Source organism: Lepisma saccharinum, chromosome 29 (genome assembly GCF_977018435.1).
Source record: "Lepisma saccharinum chromosome 29, izLepSacc3.1, whole genome shotgun sequence".
NCBI classification, from domain to species: domain Eukaryota; kingdom Metazoa; phylum Arthropoda; class Insecta; order Zygentoma; family Lepismatidae; genus Lepisma; species Lepisma saccharinum.
This window is the reverse complement of record NC_139257.1, coordinates 43,482,765-43,504,509: the sequence shown is the minus strand read 5'-3', so window position 1 is coordinate 43,504,509 and position 21,745 is coordinate 43,482,765. Positions and strand designations below refer to the sequence as shown.

Sequence of the window (21,745 nt, the reverse complement as noted above, 5' to 3'; positions counted from 1 at the left end):
GGGGATAGGTTCTTTATTCGAGAATTCCAAATAAGAATGCGTTTTATAGCCAAGAGGATATAGTTAAATGCGGATCTATATTCTGAAAACTGTACACAATACAGAGAAAATATATAACGAAGCTTGTATATACATTGAAATATATATATATTTGATTATTTTTTTTACTAACTAAGTGTTTGCAAATGTCAGTCTACACTCAGAGAACTGAATGCATCATATCGATTGATGCACTAGAGTGTGTTTTGTAGCTTCTTCAAAGAATCAGATTCACATTTGATGCATTTTGCTGCATTTTTGTATGTCATGAAAGAAACACCAAACAAAAAGATGCAGGAAGGTGCATCAAGGAACATCAACTAATGCATTGAAGTGCATCTCCACTGAAAAAAATCCTCACTTGAATCAAATGATGCACTTTAGGTGTTTCTTTCACGACATACAAAAATGCAGCAAAATGCATCAAACGTGAATCTGATTCTTTGAACAAACTACAAAACACACTTTAGTGCATCAATCGATGCATTCTGGTGCATCAATCGATATGATGCATTTAGTTTTCTGTGTGTACATTGTGACTTGGGCGCCGGGGAAAAATCTGGGCAGGGGCGGCGCCAGAAATTTTCGACCGGGTGGGCAGAAGCTCCTTATTGATAGATTAGGGTGGGCAGTATAAATGTAAGACCATATATAGTATATATGTGTATGTAAGACGTATGTATCCCCCTCTCTCGTACACTCCCCATTTTCCTGTTACTTCTTTTCCCTTCCCTTTTCTTGTTTTCTTTTTTATTCTTTTCTAATCTATTCTCGCATCTTGTTCCATTTCCTTTCGCTTTGTCTCTGATGGACACAATTATTTCAAGGAAGTGTTTACCCATGCGCAGCCATATCCCAGTCATACATTCTAAATCACATTCTTTCATGCATGTTAATACAGTGAAATAAATGTGAATTAGGTTTAAGGTTGTGTTGCAAATACAAGGCACATACTTGATTTTATGTATTCGGCGACAATGATAGAAAGTGCGACGGTAGATAATCGGGAAGTTTTTCGTAATTTAAATGCATGTTCCTGAGCATAGTATTTTCATCGTATGAGTTTTTAACTGAAAGAGTTTTCTTACTTCTTAGGGGTTACTTTTCTTAGCTTACAAGATTTGTACAACTGAGAAATCTATCTGAATGTTTGTAGTAGCGGCATTGGGTATAAGGACAATATACTTTTTCTTGGCAGAAAAGGCTTAGCAAAAAAAGGCCATAGTGCGGGGGCAAAAAGTGGCAAAATTTGGCGAAGGAACTGCATCTCCCACATCCCGGTCTTCCTAATCGCCGCCACTGAATGTTTCGATTAAAATGAACGTCTTATTAGGAATGATTTAAAACACACACGGAAATCAAATACTTTGTTCATTGTCCATGAAGTATTCCTAGGCTAATGAAAGGCTATTTTGACAGAATATCACTCACAAACAAGTAAGATCGAAAAATCTGTTCAGAATTGAAGAGATTATTAGCTAAGTTGCTATTCATTTTCTGAAATGTCATGTTACTAATGCGGGAGAAGCAATACATGTATGGTTGGTTACATGAACATATTTTTTGAGGTAACAAAATGATTTAGGACATAAGGAATTCATCGAAGTTGATCACCGTGCCAGTAATAATTCATCTATTTTTCATAATGACTTGGATTGCATGGCGTGACCATTTCGAACACACTAGAATGTCAACCTCTATCCTGTGCAGCACACCCTGGAAACTTGATTCTTTCAGGCAACGAGTCCCTGGTGCTTGGAACCACTGTCAAAGTAATAATACCGTGCGTTCATTTCGATCTGCAGCCGAGAGATCGGGAGAAGCGTGGCGGGCGGCGCTGACGGAGATGCCGACATTTGCGGCCTGTAATGCCCGCTTATTTTTATAGACATATGCAGACATTTATATAAATATTGCAAAACGATCACTAACCTGTGTTATAACACGCAAAAGTTCTTCTGTAATTCATCCAAGTTCTGCTCTTATATACACAAAAAAATACGCTTTAGAAACGATGTTAAGAGCCACAGATAATAAAACATTTTAATCATAGTTTTGACCAGTAACGTCCTGCTTAAGTTTATATCCTTGAAAGAGTTTTGTGCCAATGGGGATCGTTTGGAGGTTTTGAATGTGCAACACTGTATCAAGATTACGCTGTAGAAGAAACCGTTAAAAGTCAATAGTGTTCGTGAGCTTCCTTGCAATCCGAAATCTCCGAGCTCGAGTTTTTTGTTCCTTCGCGACTAGATGAAGACAGAGTTGTAAATATAGTGGAGAGCAATGTAAACCAAGAGCGTGTTAATTTCGTACTGTGCGCAAGAGTGTTATTCTTGGTTACTTGCAGTTACTTGTTTGTGTTATTGTAGTGTGTATGTGTGACGTGTCAGTGAGACGATTGGAATGCCAGCCGCAAGATTCACGTTAGAACAAAGATTTTTTTATGTATGACACGTACCTACGTGAAAACAAACTCGTGTCGAGACGTGTGTAGGTAATTTGTACAGAAATTCCCATGCGTTTCAACTCCACACAGAGATACGGTTAGACATCTTGTCCTTAAATTACGAGAAACTGTATCGTTAAATTTTAAAACACCTAAGCAAAAACGACGGATTCTAACCGAAGCAAAACTCGATGATATTGGTGCAGCGTTAGAATGTTCTCCAAACAAACCTCTAAGCCGTGTTTCACAAGAGGTGGGAGTGTCAAAATCATCGGCACATACAGTCACTAAGCTACTAAAATTAAAACCATACTCTTATAACACAGGTTAGTGCTCGTTTTGCAATATTTATATAAATGTCTGCATATGTCCATAAAAATAAGCGGACATTTCAGGCCGCAAATGTCGGCATCTCCGTCAGTGCCGCCCGCCACGCTTCTCCCGATCTCTCGGCTGCAGATCGAAATGGACGCACGGTATATGAGGGTTTGTATTTTGAGTGTCAGCTTGTGTTTGTTTTCGCCCCTTCGTAACTTTAATCTAATCACCATTGAACCTTATCGTCGTCATTATCAAAATTAGCAGAAAAATGACTTTAACCTTTAAACAGCCAATGGGTCATATATGACCCATGGTGCGGATTACAACATTCACGTGCTTTTAGGACCTTCATACTTGTATGTGAGGTTGTAAACAAACCCACCCCCTCCCCCTTTCTCTAATATGCAAATTAGCTACTTTTAGCCAAAATGCAAATTGTACATATTGCGTCATATTTCAGCTTGTATGAGAACTAGAACTTGAAACAAGTTTCACTTTGTTGCAAAAGGTCTACTCTTTGAAAACAATGCAAAAGTTTGCGCCCCTTTCCCAAAATAACGGGAGAAGAGGGGGCGAACGTGATTTTTTTTTATTGAAATTTGGGGACTTGGCCCTTGCCAACCCCGTTTTTCTCACTTCGGCTTTCTAAATTGTACACGGTCGCGTGCTCCGATGTTTTTGTTTTCAAACAAAAGTTATCTGAAGTAGATTGCTCTAATAGTCTCCGAGATATGTTTTTCTGAAATAAGTGTAAAAATTTAAAAATCGCACGCAAAGGCCACGGCGATAGAGGGGTTACTTTCGAAAACTGACTCGGCTGTTTAAAGGTTAAATATAACAAATCAACCACAACTTACTCTTCCAAAAATGGAGTTGCATTAGTTCATACCTCTTAGAAAGTTGAGGTGGTAGTTTCAATTGCACAGCGTTTCATTAGTGGATCAAGTCAAGGCAGCTAATTCCGTGAACAATGATGTTTTTTTCCGAAAGTCTCAAATATTTGTCTCAAGCAATCACCCTCTTAAAATGGAAGCATCTTATGTGGTGATAAAATGCCACGTTTGGTGCGAGTTCTTTCTGTATATTTTTCCACAAAGGCATAACGCTGTCGCATTATAATGAAGACGTCCTGTGTTCGACTACCCCCTCCTCTGGTGGAAGCACAATGCACACTGGTTCCACGTTAAACTGTAGGTTTAGTCCCGATTAGCCTTTCTGAGCATAAAAGTGGATTTAAAAACAAATAATAAAAAGATCTTCTGGATACTTCGTGACATAACTTTTTTTCTTTACTTCAGCTCCATCTACAGATTCTGTTGACATTTTCAGCTGATTAACGAGGATTTCTAAATAGGATAAGCCACTCATTAACAATTGAATAATTCTGTAGCTTTTTCCATACATAACTGGTTTATTAAAATTTATTCACTGCAGTATTGTAGTGATTATTGTGATTCCTTCTTATTAGTAGAATGAATATAAAGTTGATATTTCGCATATCATATTGATATTTGAAGATAACAAGTATATAAAAATTGTAATGAAATAAAAAAGGGGACACTTCTGGAATTTTAATGCAGAGCTAATTAAAACTACATTATACTCGCTAGCATAATTAAACCCGAAGGTTTATGGCTTCAGCAACAGAAGCCTTCCATCTGTCCCTATTCAGGGCAAGATGAATGCAATCTTTTCGATCCTTGCCGATTTCTTTAAGGTCCATCTCAACGTTATCCCTCCATCCTCGTCTTGGCCTTCCTACTGATCTCTTACCATCAGGTTTCCCAACAAGAATCCTGTAAACTATTCTTTTCCTCTGCCATTCGTGTCACATGGCCTGCCCATCTAAGTCTTCTTGATTAAATTATTCTAATAATAATAATAATTAAAAAGTCAAAATAATGTATTGTGTTGCCGGAGGAAGTAACGCTAAGATGATGATTTTATTTGTTTATTTAGAGATTATTTTAACCATACCCAGGCCGGGATATATATACGTATGTGGAGGCCCGGAGCTGCAGTCCTCAAGTTCGACCTAAATTCTGATCTAATCTTGATCATACCCTGCATAATTTTGAGCCTCTTAAGCCTACTAACTGCTTTTAATCATGGAAGTATCCATTTGATCACATTTTTTGTTTCAATAGCTCTAGTATTTACTTTCACTATCTAATGACAAAATTTGCTTTTTATGGGTTGATAATATGTGAATATTTCTAACATAGATAATATTCACAAGTAAAATATGCATGTTATGAACACCAGAAAATAGTGTATATTTATCAAATTATTCATATATCTCCAAGTATATGTACTTATTGAATTTGATTGGGTGGGCAATCGGGTGGGCACAGGAATTTTTGGGTGGGCGCTTGCCCACCCGCGCCCACCCCTGGCGCCGTCCCTGAATCTGGGAACCCCTGCATAGTGCATACATCAAAGAAGTCGGCTGGATTTCTTTACGCCCAAATCAACCCGTCCATTAATGATCAAGGCCACTGATAACTTTAAACGTGTAACATTATATAATTCTTTTTTATTTATTTATTATTTTCAAGTTGATTATCGGCCTCTCGCTTTCCTTAATTACCCTGCCACGGCTAATTAGTTTTTGCAGCCGTCATTAATTCCCTTCTGCTTGGAAACAAACGTCTTTAGCAACACAATGCCTACTTCATTCTGTTGACGTAGGTCACCATCTCACCATGTGGTCTTACGTCATTACGAAGCACGATTACGTGTTAAGAGGAATTTTCATTCACCTTACTAACAACGATGTGTTGCGTCAGTTCTGTTTTTCGGATCAGATTACGGCGTCACCCAGTGGCGTCTCGTCCCTTGGGACTTCCGGGGCTTAGCCCCTAAAGAAAAACGGACGAATTGACGTAATTTTCAATCACCATAATACATAACTATCACACAATCTTTTAAAAGGCGATTTTTACCCACGTAAGTTCATCGTCTGCTGCAATGGATACGACAGCGCTCCTAGCGGCATTGATGTCAGTTATCGGTCTCGGGGCTCGTCGCAGAGGAAGGCGTGGTCTACGCTACACGCTACAGTGAAGGTCACGTGCTAGCAGAGAGAGAGCGAAGGGGGGAGTGCAATGGGTTTGGGTGTTGATTCGGGGCTAGTTCCGTCGCGTCGCGTTCGTTCGTGTGACGCCGTCACCCCCAAACCAGTTTTATTTAGAGAAAAATATGACACTTAGATTTCTATCTTCGTACAATAGTGCAAGAACGGGAAGGGGGAGGGGTACAGTCATAGACACTTCAGCAATGTTACAACCCAGAGCTGTCCGTGATTGTACGTACACAGAAAAGCTGACTGTCAGTCGGGGAATAGGCCAAGGCCCTTCCAGGACTGCAGAGCCACGGATTATTATTATTATTATTATTATTATTATTATTATTATTAAAGAAATAATTTATAGAATAGTGTACAGAAGGATTTTGTAGATATCAGAATCACTTATGGTGAAAGTACATTAATCTCGTAATCATTTAATAATGTTTATTAGGCTCTAAGAAAGAAAAAGAAACGAAATATGTACAGTGGGATCCTTGAGTATAACGTGCAAATTGTCCATGACTATTTTCATAACTTTTTCTCTTACATGCGATGCGTTCTTAAGCGATGGATTTTTATGCATGATGGTGCAGAAGTTGTCAACAGCTTGTTTTGAGTTTTCTTTTAATTCGTAAAGCTCTTACTGGGTCAAATAAAGTGCACGAACATGGTGATGGACAATTTGCACGGTAATACTCATGGATCCCACTGTACTGTTGTGAAGCTCATACAAAAGGAAATGTGATATGTAAACTGTAAACACACTTAAATTTATCTTGATTTAAAATTCAATAATTATTATAGGCAAAAAATAGCAAACATTTGGTGTAGAATAATATACAAAACACTAATCGATGTTAAACCGTAAATTATGTCATTATCATTAAATTGTAAATAAACATGACAGCTGATATTTGCAAAATATCAATAAAAATATTGCCAAACTTCAGTTACAATGGCTGTTAAAATATTTTAAGTTGCAACTTTTCACTGGAATAAAAGTTACTGAAATTATTATAGTTTCATTAACACACTGGAACAAACATTTCCGTAGTAGGTTCATGTATAGAGATTCAGAAACAGATGAAATGTATATTTACATATATTTTTTTTATTTGCTTTAATCAAACAGTTCAAATATTTTAGTTTTTTTATCAGGAAAAGCCTTTCTATTTCTTAAAACAAAAAACACAATAATATGGTGCCCAAAACAATACAAGCAATTTTAGGCGTTTTTTTTTAAGAAATAAAATAATATCCATTTTTTTTTAAAAAACATCATCAAATCCCCCCCTGCATGTGTGTAATATTCATTTTTTGTTGATTTTAATTTTCGAGGGGGTCGACAACCATGATCCCAGGGTTCGACTGCATTCAAAGGAGAATACAGACATATGAGAACGAGTTCATTTCTCTCTCGATTGCAACCCGGTCAGCTGCTTCACACATGACGAACGTAGATCCGAACGCCACCTATGCTCGCACAGGGTTAGCCAAAGAGATATCAGCAGCGTTGCCAACCGCCAGGTAAGCAAAAGTGCTGTTTAATCTGTGAAATTATGTTAAATTATGATAAACTGTGCTAGGATCTATAATTATAATAATGAATTATTACTCTCATTGATAATTAGTAATACTAATTTATTATTATAATTATTTTCGGCCGAGATGACTTCAACATTGAACTAGAGAAAATTTGAGATGATTTGTTGACTATAAAGCAAAACATTTGATTTATTTGGGCTCCACAACTTTCTACCGATTTCTTGCCATGACATGTTCTTCGCGAGGTAAACTCGGGAGAATAAAGAAAAGATGAAGAGAAGATGGTGTGTGATTGGACCGGAAAGAAGATCTATAATTTTATTTATAATTTCTCGAATTATCGTCTTTTGATGTGAACTTGTTCCTTCCAAAGAAGCAAGTTTGCAAATTATGTTATGTTTTCCCATTATGCAAACACCTCACATTGTGCTAGGATTAGCATTATTATGCTAGGGTTGGCAACGCTGGGAGATATGTTCAAGATGCTCCGCCCCGTCTCGTCGCTAACATCCAATCGGAGCGTGTGCTGGAAAGTATTGTCAGTGAGTGGGAATTTCTCTAACACCGAGAGGGAAATTAAGGTTGGAAATGTCCCTTTAGAGGGAAATTATGGTAATAAATTTCCCTATAGAGGGAAATTAATGTTTGCAATAAGCTGTATATATACCGTAATTGCCGGCACATTCTTTCCTTTAAAGATTGGACTGAAAAACAGGGTGCGTCTTATATACGTAAAATACTCAGTTCGTCAAAGCTTCATGGGATGCTGTGGAAACTAAGCCAGTGGTTAAATCATTTACGATGTGTGGCATTAGTAATGCACTGGATGACACAGAGGACGATTTGTTGTGTGAGGACTCGGATTCTTATTCAGATGAGTTTTCACGTGATTCTTCATTTAGCTCTGAAGATGAATGTCTGGGTTTTGATGAAGAAGATTAAAATATATTATTTCCTAGTTACATTACGTAAGTTATTTCTTGAAAGTAAACCTACGTATTAATTTGTATTAGCTTTTTCCTCAAAAATGTGTTCAGAAGAGGGGCATCTTATATACCGGCTTATGCGGTATATACTAGAGTACTTCCCTGTACATTCTTATGTTTGTTTATGTGTACGATCAACAATTTATACCTTCTTTCTTTACATAGAAATATTGTTGGAAAATAAAAATAATAATGAAATGAGTTCCAAAAAGTAATACCCCACCAACTAGGCAATGGCAGACCGACCCTTCACATATTTGTGGGAAATCCCCATCCCCCCAAATGTATTTGCAACGCAGCTTCTTCAGGCATATATATTACCTGATTATTTAGCTACAAAAGTCATATATTTTTATGTCAGAATTTTCGAAAAGTTGGGTGACGTGTACTTTCCTTTAGTAGAAGTCCTTATTTTGTCATCTTTTTCTGCCTTTGAATTTTTTTTTTTTTTTAGAAATACTGGGCAAAGAGGGGCTTATGAGCCCTACCAACCTCCTCTTGGGCACGCCACTGGAGACACGTATTTACAACACGAGACGAGACGTTTTCTGCTCCAATGGGAAACTGCATACTTAATCCTGACTAACCTCCCTATACTTATACAATGATAAAAATATCTCAATTAAAAACTCAATGGCATGTATTCAAGTATGGCAGGCAGCAAAGAAATGAATATTCTTTTATAAAAATATCCGCTCTACATAAGAGGTGTTGTGGTCAGGAACTAGATCGCATTTACCTTTCATAGTGTCCATGTGTTTGAGTGAGCCCCAGAGTCACTTCTCCAGTGCAACGATATTATCTATCCCAAACTTTTTCGTTTCACAGCGATCTTGTGTTTTAAGATTACAGAGCTCAGTTACCATTCTACATGTAAATAGTACTAAATAAGCGCATATTTGGAATAAGTGTCATTTCAGTGAACATATGCCAGGGCGCCGCGCCCCACACTTTGGGAACCACTGATCTACACTATGGTCCATGTAAAGAATGAGAGGATAGCACGGTGTAGAAGGGGCATATGCATCATCTATCAGGATTTACGAAAGAGAAATTATAAATATATATCTCTCACCCTTTCCCATCTTTGATCAGAGCAAGTGTTTACAAGTATCATCCTCAAGAGTTATTAATGGTGTATGTCGTGAAGTATTTTCAATTTATTTTTCTTTCTTTTTTTACGATTAGCGTTTCTTCGTACTACTTTATTTGTATCGTTTTAGCTTTTAGTTGCTAAGAAAGATCGGCGGAAAATATTGTTCCTTGTACTGGTTTCCATCTACAAACTGGTTATTTTGTTGGCCTTGACATGTAAACAGTGATTCCTGTTCCCAATAGGCCGACTCCCTCTTGAAAATATTTTCTGCGATACTGGTTTTCTACCATAAACAGTTCCACGTATCCAGGACACTCTTCGAGCACTATGAAGCACACATAAATTGTACACAATATTAATATATAGGCATGCAGTAGCGGCGATAGGGTGCCAAAACTGGGGGTGGAGTAGACAAGTCCTTGCAATGAGCGGCCAATAGCACGGGGACAAACATGGCAAAAAGTCAGCTGCCACTGAGGGTAAGACAAAGTTCACCGTTCACCATGCCATGAGCCGTAGGGCTCCTCCACGCATTCTTCGATATCGACAATTTTGGAGGTGATGTGATCAGTACCACGCTCCGGCCGCTATTACCCCACAGGATTGCCCCCAGGTACCCATTTATTTGAGGCTGAGTGAGACGCAGAACAGCTTCATGTGGGGATAAGGCCGAAAAAATCCCGAACTTAGATCATTCACCCCACCTCCATAAATAGCACATATATAGGGAATATTTCCAAGTTTAAGTTCATATATAAACCAATGTTTTGCTATTTTGAGAGTTCTGCTTCCTACGAGCATATTGTCACGAGTGGAAAGCCCGTGATACGTCAATTCTAATTAATTCCTGCCGACTATATTTGCTTAATATGTTTACCCGCTTTGAAATAAAAACGAGGGAATCTACCATGTGACTGCAATTCTTTGAATTTAAATTATAAGAAAAACTGTTTATACGCAACTGAGCTTGGATTGGCGATGTATGAAATTTCTCCCCCTCGCTTGCGTCGAGAGGGATTTTTTTTTTCCCTCCTGGTTTTTCCGTTGATACTATAAAGATCGCCTGCGCTGTTCGCTGTCACGTAGTCGACCACGACAAACGACGAGTACATAAAGAACCTGCTAGCTGGTCTAGTTCACGAGTGTTTTCTAAACGATCGACTTCTGTACGGAAGTGACAATGTGTGCGAAAAACCCTTCTGAGCAAACAGTGGAGGCAAGGTCGCCGCTTTTGAAGAAACGACAGTTCGCGAATCGACGAAAATTAGCGAGGGAAACCGGTGCTTGTACGAAAACCGATTGTAGTGAAGTTGCAGCCTTGCCTGTCCCTACCGCCGCGGCTGCAGCGTGTGCTCTCGGCGACTGTGCCACGACCTACAAAGAGGATGTGTTGGCGCAGTTCGTGAACAAACACAAGGCCCTTCTGAAGCTTCGCGATGATATTTGGAACAGAGTTGAACAAACTCCTATTTGTAGGTAAGTTATCGCTGTGAAAGATTTGGGGTGTTGCGTCAGATACGTGCATTTGAATGCTTATCGCTACGTGGATCGACCTTATAGCAGGGCCGTAGCCAGGCACTGCCTTCAGCCCCCCTTCACATTAGGTAGAACTTTTTTGTATAATTTGTTTGCAGTGAAGAGTGAAAATGTAGGTAGCTCGCAACAGTGGCGTAGCGCAGTTCTCTGGGACTCCCCTGCAAGTAAAATATTGCGGCCCCCTTAGTGAAAAGAAAATTATCGAGATGATATCAGAGTAGGACGGACGCATAATAGTTCGCTAGACACCCCCCCCCCCCAAGTTGTAAAATAAATTACATTTTATCGCAAATACCCTGCCTTCACATTTTTTGTCATCGACTTAGGCTATAGATATGTCAGGGTAGTAGTTTCTCGAAACTAAGTCATGGTGCTCTGAATCTCTGATAAATAACTGGAATAAGAAATATTTTCTCTTATTTCAACGCAACAGCACAGTCAGGATTCTTTTTTTGAGGGGAGGCTTCACACAGTAAAAGATTTTTTAGTAATCCTTTGTATTTTTGTTCGAAACATTTTTTTAAAATTAGGTTATGTATAATACACACATATTTTTTAAAAAAAATGCTATTTGGGGAATTGTTTAAATTATAAACACTCCTTTTTTGGACTTTGATTTGGATGCCCCTTCAACTATCCTCTGGCTGCGCCAGGTCAAAATTCAACGTGAGAGCCGCTCACATTAGGCTTCTAATACTAAGAGTGAGTTATATACTCAACCAAACTTATCATTTCAGTTATGGGGGGTTGAACCGGATTCTTAGATTCTCGATAGCGACCTACCATCACAATGTCAATTGCAATCTGCTACAAAGAAATAGTAGCGGACTGCAGCGGAGGTAGGACATTATTCATTGAAAATTTGTCACTCAATGAAATGCCGATTGGAAGAAATTGACCAATCACCCACCCACCCACAAAAAAAAAGAAAAAATGACATATGGGCACTGGTTAAATTTGGGGTTAGTGGACCTCAGTATTATCATTCATAATTTTATACATTCCATTTCTTTTCGATAGACGACTGATAATTCTGAATTACTTTTTCATGAAACAAGAACCATTTATTTAACTTTATTTAATACTGTTATTTTTTAAAAAATGGACTTGGTTTACAAAGCCCCCCCCTGATAAAATTGGGTTCTTATAAGTTATATAAAAAAAAAAAGATCTCATAAATTTTCCCTTCCATGCAACCAACAAGCATACTTACTATTTTCAATCTGATATTTACTAATTTGAAATATAACAATAACGAATAATAATAACACGATAGACTATTGAGCGGTCTTCGGCCCATATGAGTTGGTGCGCTATACAATTCCTGCCCCTCCTGAAAGAAAATCCTGCGTACGCGAGTGGGTGTAATAATACTAATGCATAGTGTTAGTGCAATGTCATACAACAATACCACAAGCAGGTAACAATTACTGCATCATTAGTTATCTGATTCTTCACGATAGTTTGCAGTACTACTCTATGGAAATAGTTTTCATCAGTGGATGCGATGGGGCAGTTGCCCCCCATTTTTTGGAACTTCTGCTCCTGCAGTATGCTAAACCTTATCTACCAAAGGAAAATAAATGGTCCTTGCCACTTCCCTACCCCTCTGTTTTGGTCCCAAATCGCCGCCATTGGTTTCCATCAATAGTTAATCAATTTTGGCAGCTCGACCTGGAGGTCAGGTCATTCAAAAATTGTTGTAGTCCAGGAAAAGTCATTTTTAAGAGTTTCAGCATACATAGCAATTTGAAAAGGCAGTGTTTCCTTTATTCTTGTTTGACTTTTGGCTGTGTCAAATCTCAGTATACTATAGAACAAGGCTCGAAATCCCGGGGAGTGTGGTTTCTTCCCCTGCTAATTTCTGGGGAAGAATATCTTTTCTATAACAACAAAGATAAGCAATCAGTTTTCACTTCAAATTTATATTACTAAGGATAATATCAAACAACATGGAATGAAGGATAATAATGTAAATATCTCTGTATTTGTGTCTCGGTGCATTTTGCCTCTCTCTCTCTCTCTCTCTCTCTCTGTATTGTGCTGGTAACATTATGAAATCAAAACGTAGTACTATAGTCATAAAAAATACATAAAATTGGACTGATAAGGAACAGACCCATAGTTGTAGGCACGCCCTGGGTGAAAAGAGAGCAAATGAGAGAAAGTTGGGAAAAAGGTAAACGTTGCGTCGCCGGCTGAGAGCCTTATAGAATTAATATTATTGTTAGCAAAAAAATAAAATAGATATAAAAAGAAATTTTTCTCCGCTTCACTTGCAATACATCTGTTTATGTAAAAGTCACACAAGTAGCTATTACATAAAATTGGTTTATGATTGTGTGATATGCAGGGGGGGTCTCGTTCAAATCCCAACCTGGGCATGGGTGTTCTTTGTGAGTGTCCCTTCATCAGTTTCATCATACCATCACTTCTCAATTAGCCAAAAGTGTCAGAAAAGCAAAGTAAAATAAACCAAATCAATTACTCAATCAAATGATATGTAGGGTTCCGAAACCAAACGAATCAATCAATCATATGATGTGCAAGGTTCAGATTGATAACTAAAAGTATGGAAGGGGTTGAGAATGACAACTGTCATTTCTGGAAATTTGGCATTTTGTTCAAGTGGATATGAAGGAATAAACTATATTTACATTTATATAATTTTTCAGCATTAATTGATATTTGGATACTCTTGTAACACATTGTATTACCCATAAAACAGGAAAATAAATTATGCCAAATACAGATTTCAAACATTTTGTCACGAGACAATCTTTTATTGACACATTACAGTTAAGAAAAAATATATATATAAGAATGGACTTGCTTCAAATAAAATTAATACCATTTTTTGCTACGTATATCACATGTTCATGAGAATATTTAAAAAAGTGTAAGTTAGTAGAGGACTCCCGCTTAGCCAAGTGGTTAGCAATCTCACCCTTGGTGCAAGTGGTAACATGTTCAATTCTTGGTGGGAACCCCCAGCAACAGCTGCAACAGGACCGATGTGCTTATGATGTGTCTTGCATCACCCATTGATAAAAAAGTCATTGGCCCTTAAAGGGCTGTTGTGCAAAGGAGTTTACTTTAGTAAGTTAGGAGAACAGCATTTGTTCCAAGCATTGAAAGGACGGGGAGGGGAGGGGCTAATTCTCCTGAAGGGTCGCCAGAACGTGTTCTTTGATATGCAGCTATGAAAATCACATGGATGAACAGAAATAAAAAATAAAAATACATCTTAATAAAATCATCTCAAGGAGCCTGTTCTGTAATTTAGTTTAAGAAGTTTCAAGGTACTACTGCCCCCATCCCCCCCTTTTAATGAAGTCCCTGTAGCATACCAGTATAGTATAAGTAAGGTGTTATGAAGGTAGAAGTCTAAGGTTCCAATTCTAGATAAAGCATTGTTTATTGAATTTATCACTTCATCCATTTGCTAGTTCTGGAGGCAAATGGCACAGTGGTTCGGATCCCACTTTAAACTGTAGGTCCAGTCCCGATTAGCCTTACTGTGCATAAAGTGGACTTAAAACAACAATTCAATCAATCACTCAACCATTTGCTAGTTCACCTATCATCATTACATTAAATCTATAGTGGTGGGAAATTGACAAAGTAAAACAAAATTAAAATATTATTTCAGTGTCAATAAAACTTTGTAATGAACATGCAGTTACAAAACATATTTGTTTTATCTATTCATTTGGCAGTTATTTTACATTGCATGTCTAACTATTGAATTGATCGAGACACTGAATTTAATTGATTGAATGGGTCATACGACAAACACAATGAAGCATCCATACCTCACCCAAACTCCAAACCTGGGACCTCTGGCTTCATAGAGCATTACACTGACCACTCCACTACACAAGGCAGCTATACGTATTCCTTGTATCATTTCAGTTCTGTTTGTCAATGGAGAGTGTTTATTTCCAGTGTGATTTGTTTATCTTAATATTGTATCTATCTTCCAATATTTCCAAAGTCTACAATTTTAGCTACTAACAGCTTACCTTCATAAATTTCTACTGAAGGGAATATTAATGATAAATGATATTTGACAATTATCACTGATAGAAATACAGTCTACAGTGAAAAATGAAATTCTGAATTTATTAAATTTTGGTCATAAGATTATAAGGTATATCTCATTGATAATATAATTCATTAGAGATCTAAATCTTCAACTTGCAATGTGAAATCAAAAGGAAATCAGGTTTCCTAAAACAGAAATGCCTTGCAATAATGGGAACAAAATTTTCAGAAAATGGAAATAGACTCCATATTAGTAGGCTAGTAGAGTAAGATTATATTAACAACAATTTATGTTTTAATAATTTACTTTGAGTTATATAAATGTTAAGCTTGTTAAACTAATCAGCAACACTGAACTTTCACTTACTCATTTCATACCTTTGATTTAAATGAAAACTAACAAGCAAGATTATCATAATAATCTTACATTGGAATTTCATGTTCTAAATTGCAAAGTTAACAAATGTGATGTCTAATAATCGAGTGTTCTATCAGTTTTCAATTTATGACATTTAATTGCTCATTAGCTTGTTTTATTTTTTATCTTTATGAAGATATTTATGAATTATTATAATTATAAAACTTAACACAGCCATGCTTAGATTTGTATCTAATCCAGTATCCTATACACTAATCACTTGCCTTCTGCTTTACTTACCAGTATTTTTAAAATATTGATTGACATGCATGGTATAGACCATAAGAGGAAGAGTGGAATTTATTTCCACAGTACAGTTGCAAGTATGAGAAAAGTTGCAAAATACAGATTGTTTGTCATGCAGCTCAAATGTATTTTATATATAGCTGAATAATGATAGAAATGAAATCATGTGTATATATTGCTTGAAAACCTGCCACTTTTAAACCAGGCTATAAAACAATTAATATTTATATTTGCAGTATACTTAGAAGAACAACCCAACCAGCACATGCAGTAATCTTACTTGCAGTAACAACAGTCTGTTTCTTCTTGTTTCCATTGACTAACGCAAATGGGAGAAATGTTGCTGAAAGCCCAAACCTAGGATCTCTAATTCATCTTATTTATCTCTCTGCTTTCATGGTGCATTTTGGATCACAATTTTGGATGACATTTGTATCAGGTATGCATTTGTTTTCATTTCATTTATTTTTATCATTATTCCATATACTTACACTTGACAATAAGTTAAAATAATTTATGAACAATATGTGAATGGAATACAGTTAACATATATTTTGAAATGACAGTTTGTAATGAGATCTTTCATAAAATTACATAATTTCATCATATCATATTGAAATACAATTTAAGCTGTAGCTCAATCAAAAAATAAATCCACCAGAAAGGTAGCAAGATGATATTTCTTTTGGAAATATTTATTTTGCAGCTTTAAAATTCATATAAGATCTTACTTTTTTATATAGCAAATCTAGAAATATCTTCCTTTCTTAAAAGAAAATAAAATGTTATCTGCACATATCATGCTAATAAACAATGTTACTCACTTGTATGTGTATTTTTATTTGCAGGCTTGTCATTGTACTTCTCAGTGCCAAGACATACATTTTGTGCAGTGCAGAGAGTCCTCTTCCCAATGTATTTTTCAATCAACAGTTTCCTGAGTCTCGTGAACTTTGTAATTTTCATTAAGATTCACCCAACATGCACATGGGATTCTTTTACAACTGTCCAGGTAAGAAGAACTTTATTTCTCTTACAATGTTTGTAATGTCTTGCAGAGATTAATATTGTAGGTGAATCTGACAATTTATTACAGTAAATTTTGATAATTTTTAATCTCGGTGATATGCATTTTATTATTGGGTGATATAGTTTACAGTAAACCAATATCATACATATGGAGAGGGTGCATAGTCCTTTCACCCTAGTTCTAGCCACCTGCAATTACAATTATAATGTTTCAAAGTATTTATTTATAACAATGAACGTCCTCAATGGCTACTGAAATATGGAAAATAAAATTATGTTCTTTAAATCCACATCTCCATTTTTCTCTGCACACCTTTTTCCTACTGACATGCTAAAATATAAAATATATGTCTTTGTGAAACTAAACATTTGGTAATTATCAAAATATCAAGCGAGAAACTTCATGATATTAACACAAATGGATGTTTTCATAAATAATGTGCACTATTTGAAGACATGTGAAAGGAAGGTAGAAGGTTTTTTTGATTGGATTTTGGCCTCAATGATTTTTATATTTTTTGTTAAGTGTTGTTGACAGATATGTTGTAAAAATTACCAGAAAAAAAGAAAAGAGTTATGGAATTTACGGGAACTCAATTCTTATTTGCTCATGTAAACTGCGTTAGAATTATAAAGTCTAAACATATGCTTTCTTTTTATTTCAGGTTGTTACCTTGGTAGTATGCTTTTTTGATGAACTTATCATTTGTCTGTACTGCGCACCAAACCTCGTCAAGCTCCTAGATCAGAAAATGCCAGTTGAAAAAGCTGTTGGTCTTGGAGAAGAGATTGGTCGTGCTGACTTTGGACCTCTGAAGAATTGCCCTGATTACATGAAAATGTATCAAAAGTTCAGGCGTGTGCACATGCAAATTGCAATTGGCAATATGGCTGCAATGGCTTGCACTGGAATTCATTTGTATTACCTTGCTGATAAACTATGTAAACTTGGTGTTTAGTCATATATTTCTTTTAGTTTTTAGTTTTTGTTCTCTTTGCACTTCAGCTGGAACCTGAAGTAGTTTCTTTTTTCCCCACCAAGAACTGAATGCACATTTCCTTGTTATGAAGGAGGTTCATGCTATCGGAGAGCCTTAAGTTGCAAGCCGTGCACTTTGAACTTTTATCACTGCTTCTGTGCATTATGTAGTGAAAGGATTGTAGTTATTGAATTAAAGTCTGAATTTTTACCTCGTAGTACCTGAAAGTTTAGAAAAGAAAGAAAATGCACTGTCAGGGAAAAGATTTAAGTACTCGTCTTGGAGGCCAATGTTTTAGTAACATTGTCAATCCATGTTATGGGAAGGAAAGGTACAGATATTTAGAAATGAAGATCAGACTGTGATATTTTTATTGCATAGATTCTTTTAATTATTGTAGGCTTCTATTTGCCCACATTTCTAGTGATCAGCAAATGTAAAAATATAATGTAATAACAATCTATTGGCCATTAAATTTTTACTTCATAATGTAAAACTTGTTACAGTTAATATTTTCTCAAGAATTAGCGTACATGTTTATAAATAGACTTAAAATGTTGAGATTCTATGTGCAGTCATTATCTTTCCACTCATAAATGGAATAATGTTTCATAACCCATTAATAATTTTTGCAGTGCAGCTATTTATCATCAATTCATGATAAATCTCTAGCAACAGCACAAATATAATGTGTTTATCAATCCGTGGAATTTAATATATCAACTTTTCAGATGATGATATTAAAATTCCCAAGAATTGATCTAATATACATATGAACAAACATACATACATACATGTATATGTATGTATATATTAACAAAAAATTTAACATTGGCCTTAGTTCAAACATGAGATGATATAAAATTAATATTGAATTATTTTGAAATTTATGATAACTTGGAAATGTAAGCTCTTACTAGTGAAATATGGAATGGATGGACACAGAACAATAAATGTGTTACTGGTTTCATAATTCTATAATAAGTACCCAGTATTTATAAGGGAGTGAGGGTGTTCACTCTCTGGACACTACATACTGCCCTCTGGTTGCAAATTCTCACCCTTGGAGGGGATGTTTTATATGCAGTATCCTGATGCTTAAATGTTGTTACTGGAATTCGAACAGGATCTTCAAATAGCTATCTGGAAGTGCTTGATAAATATCAGAATATGTAAGACAAAGCTCACTGCTCTGGTAGTTTCACCCAAATGCTTCTGTTATACAGAATAATAACATAGCAAATGTACTATTCTCCCTGGATATGAAACAAACAAAATTATTGAAAATGTATTACATAGATGAAATGAATTGATGTATTCATTCATGAAAATATTTTATTCTATGGGTAACATGGCCTTGTGATAGGTTGTTTTGTACCAAATTAGTTTTTACTTAATTTTTGTGAAAAATATAACTGCAAAACAATACCAATCCGATAGAGGAAACCATAATTTAATATTACTAATATTTTGTTTCCTGTATGTTTTATACTTATGATGTGACAAATGTTTTTGCATTGAGCATATGTTTGGAAGAGTAGAGTGAGAATAGTATTTATTGTTATTGTTCTTTGTGCAAATTGTATGTATTTTAAGATATTTTTCTGTGATATATATTTTTTACATTATGTTGAGAATGTTTGTAAATCTCAATCATATATACAGGGAGGTTATTTCAGTCGTTCACCGCCACCGTGGCGGCCGGTCGGCGGACTCTTCATGCAACAGGTCCCGGCAAATTGCGTTCAGGAAGTCCGTAACAGAAACCGCTTGTTTTGTAATGTTTCCACTTTTCACAATTACAGTTACAATTACAATTGAAATAAGCACGTACCTTGTCGCAAGGATGCTGGAAAAGGTGTCCTCCCACATACAAATATTTCTGGCACCTTATTTCTGACATCTAATCTTAGATTAGACATCGCTACTTAACCTCAGTTGACAGAAAGGAAGACAGCATCCCGGCGCATAAAGCAAACCGAAAGCGTAAAATGATATTTAAAAGTAATAATAATGATGATCACTAACCTCCTGTGTTATAAGAGATGTTGAAAATGACCTACTTCAACAGCAATACAACACGTTTCTTAGGTTCAAGAGATCCTGTGTCTCGTAATTGCCTGACCACTTTTCTGCAAGAGTTCGTTTTCACGTAATTATCGTACATAAAAACTCTTTGTTCAAGACTATATTTGTTTAGCAGAATAACTAATGAATGAATAACAATTAACACACAATAAAGCACTAGCACGCCAACTCAATAACACAGTATAAACAACACACGTACTGATAAATGCAGACAGAAGTGAACATGAGCTTAGACTCTCTAGCTCTACGTCTGGTAGCCGACAGTGTTGCTAACCATTTTCCGGCAATGTCCCTAAAGACGTAGTCAAAATCTCCCTACAACTGACCAAATGCCCTTAAGATAAGTAAAGCGACTAAAAAAAACAACACCTCATTAGCATGCAAAACAGAAGATAAAATATACACATTTACTTACCAAATCTTTCTGCTCGGTGCTTCCACAATTAATGAAGGAGCGAATTTACAATACATGACCCCTCCCCGATTTTTGTAATATTTTGCAAACTCACTAATTGAGGCCTCCTAATCACGAATTTCAAGTTAAGATTTGGGGGGTCACGTGTAGAAATTGCAAAATAAGTGACATTGAGTGGTCCGCGATCGGCACGATTGCTTATTATTTACCGGAAGATTTTGTGTTTCCAATACTTAAAAAACGAAATATACATTCCTGATATTACTACGACCCCAAATTTCAACTATGTTTGCCTATCCTAACCTAACCTAACCGTACCTGAATGGTTCGTGGGGCTATCCGTCAATGGTTTGTTGGGCTACCCGTGCATGTTTTTTTCGAGCCCAAATTTTAACTATGTTTGCCTAACCTAACTTAACCTAAACTTACCGAGAATGGTCAGTGGGGCTATTCCTGAATGGTTTTGCGGTAATTGTGATTACGAACCGATAAAAAATATTATTTTCGTAGCACTTTAACGGCAAACGTTCATCATCGAAGACGCCATTTTCGTATCCTGCAATTTTATGATTGATGTACTGTTGCCAAATTTACATGTAATCAAATCAGTTCTTCTACATCGTGATTGTCGCTGTCACATGTAAGCACGTTCTTTGGGCAATATACTGAAATCCATAAGTTTATTAATTAGCCCACAGCCATCCTCCTGCACACTCCACCTAACAATCTGTACAACATTAACAACTTTTTTACTGTTCTCTTCCGCCATTCTTACACGATCCATGCTCTCCAAGTATGAAATCAACAGTGTGGCAACGCTGTAGACAGCGTAACTAATTTTAATTTGTTCATATCAACAAATATGGCTACCATACTTGTATACGGAGAATCATTGCGAGAATTGAAAAGCTTATTTTACAACTTCTACACGTTAATGAACATTTTTTCCCCCTCACCCCAACATGTTAACTTGAGATAAATAATCACGAATAATTATTTCGTGAGTATAAGACGTAGCATAGAAATTACAGAAGGGTCCGGTATTGTAAATTCTTGCCTTAATGAATAATAGGGGTGTGCTGGACAGAATTTTTTGGGTCGGGACGGGATCGGGACGGTAATTTTTTTAAATCCCGACATTCGGGACTGAAAAATTTGCAATTTCCCGACCAAGTCGGAAAATTTTCTGGACGGGAAATGTTCGAAATTTCCCGAAGCACTGGAAATCTCGAATTTTACAAGTCATTTTCACTTTAAGTGATTGTTTTTGCATTTCTAGAATAAAAACTTACAACTTTCGATAAGTTCCAGAAACTTACAAGGCAGAAAACGTCGAGAATTAACGACTTTTTAAAGTAAAGAATCCAGCACACCCCTAATGAATAACGTTGAGTCGTTTACTGTTGATTATGTTATTTGAAGTCATACATGCTGCTGCTGTGAAGAGATAGATGTTGGTTGGTGATGCTGTATTTCCTGCATT

The 21,745-nt window shown here is 36.3% G+C and overlaps 1 protein-coding gene across 1 annotated transcript; it reads left to right on the top strand.

Moving 5' to 3' along the window:
* Window positions 1-10,599: 10,599 nt before the first annotated feature.
* LOC145981231 (transmembrane protein 205) lies at window positions 10,600-21,337 on the top strand. Its single transcript, XM_083114377.1, has 4 exons — window positions 10,600-10,979; window positions 15,987-16,189; window positions 16,599-16,762; window positions 17,445-21,337. Exons 1-4 carry the CDS (start codon window positions 10,684-10,686, stop codon window positions 17,736-17,738), a joined length of 957 nt encoding a protein of 318 aa, XP_082970503.1. The 5' UTR covers window positions 10,600-10,683; the 3' UTR covers window positions 17,739-21,337.
* Window positions 21,338-21,745: the final 408 nt, after the last annotated feature.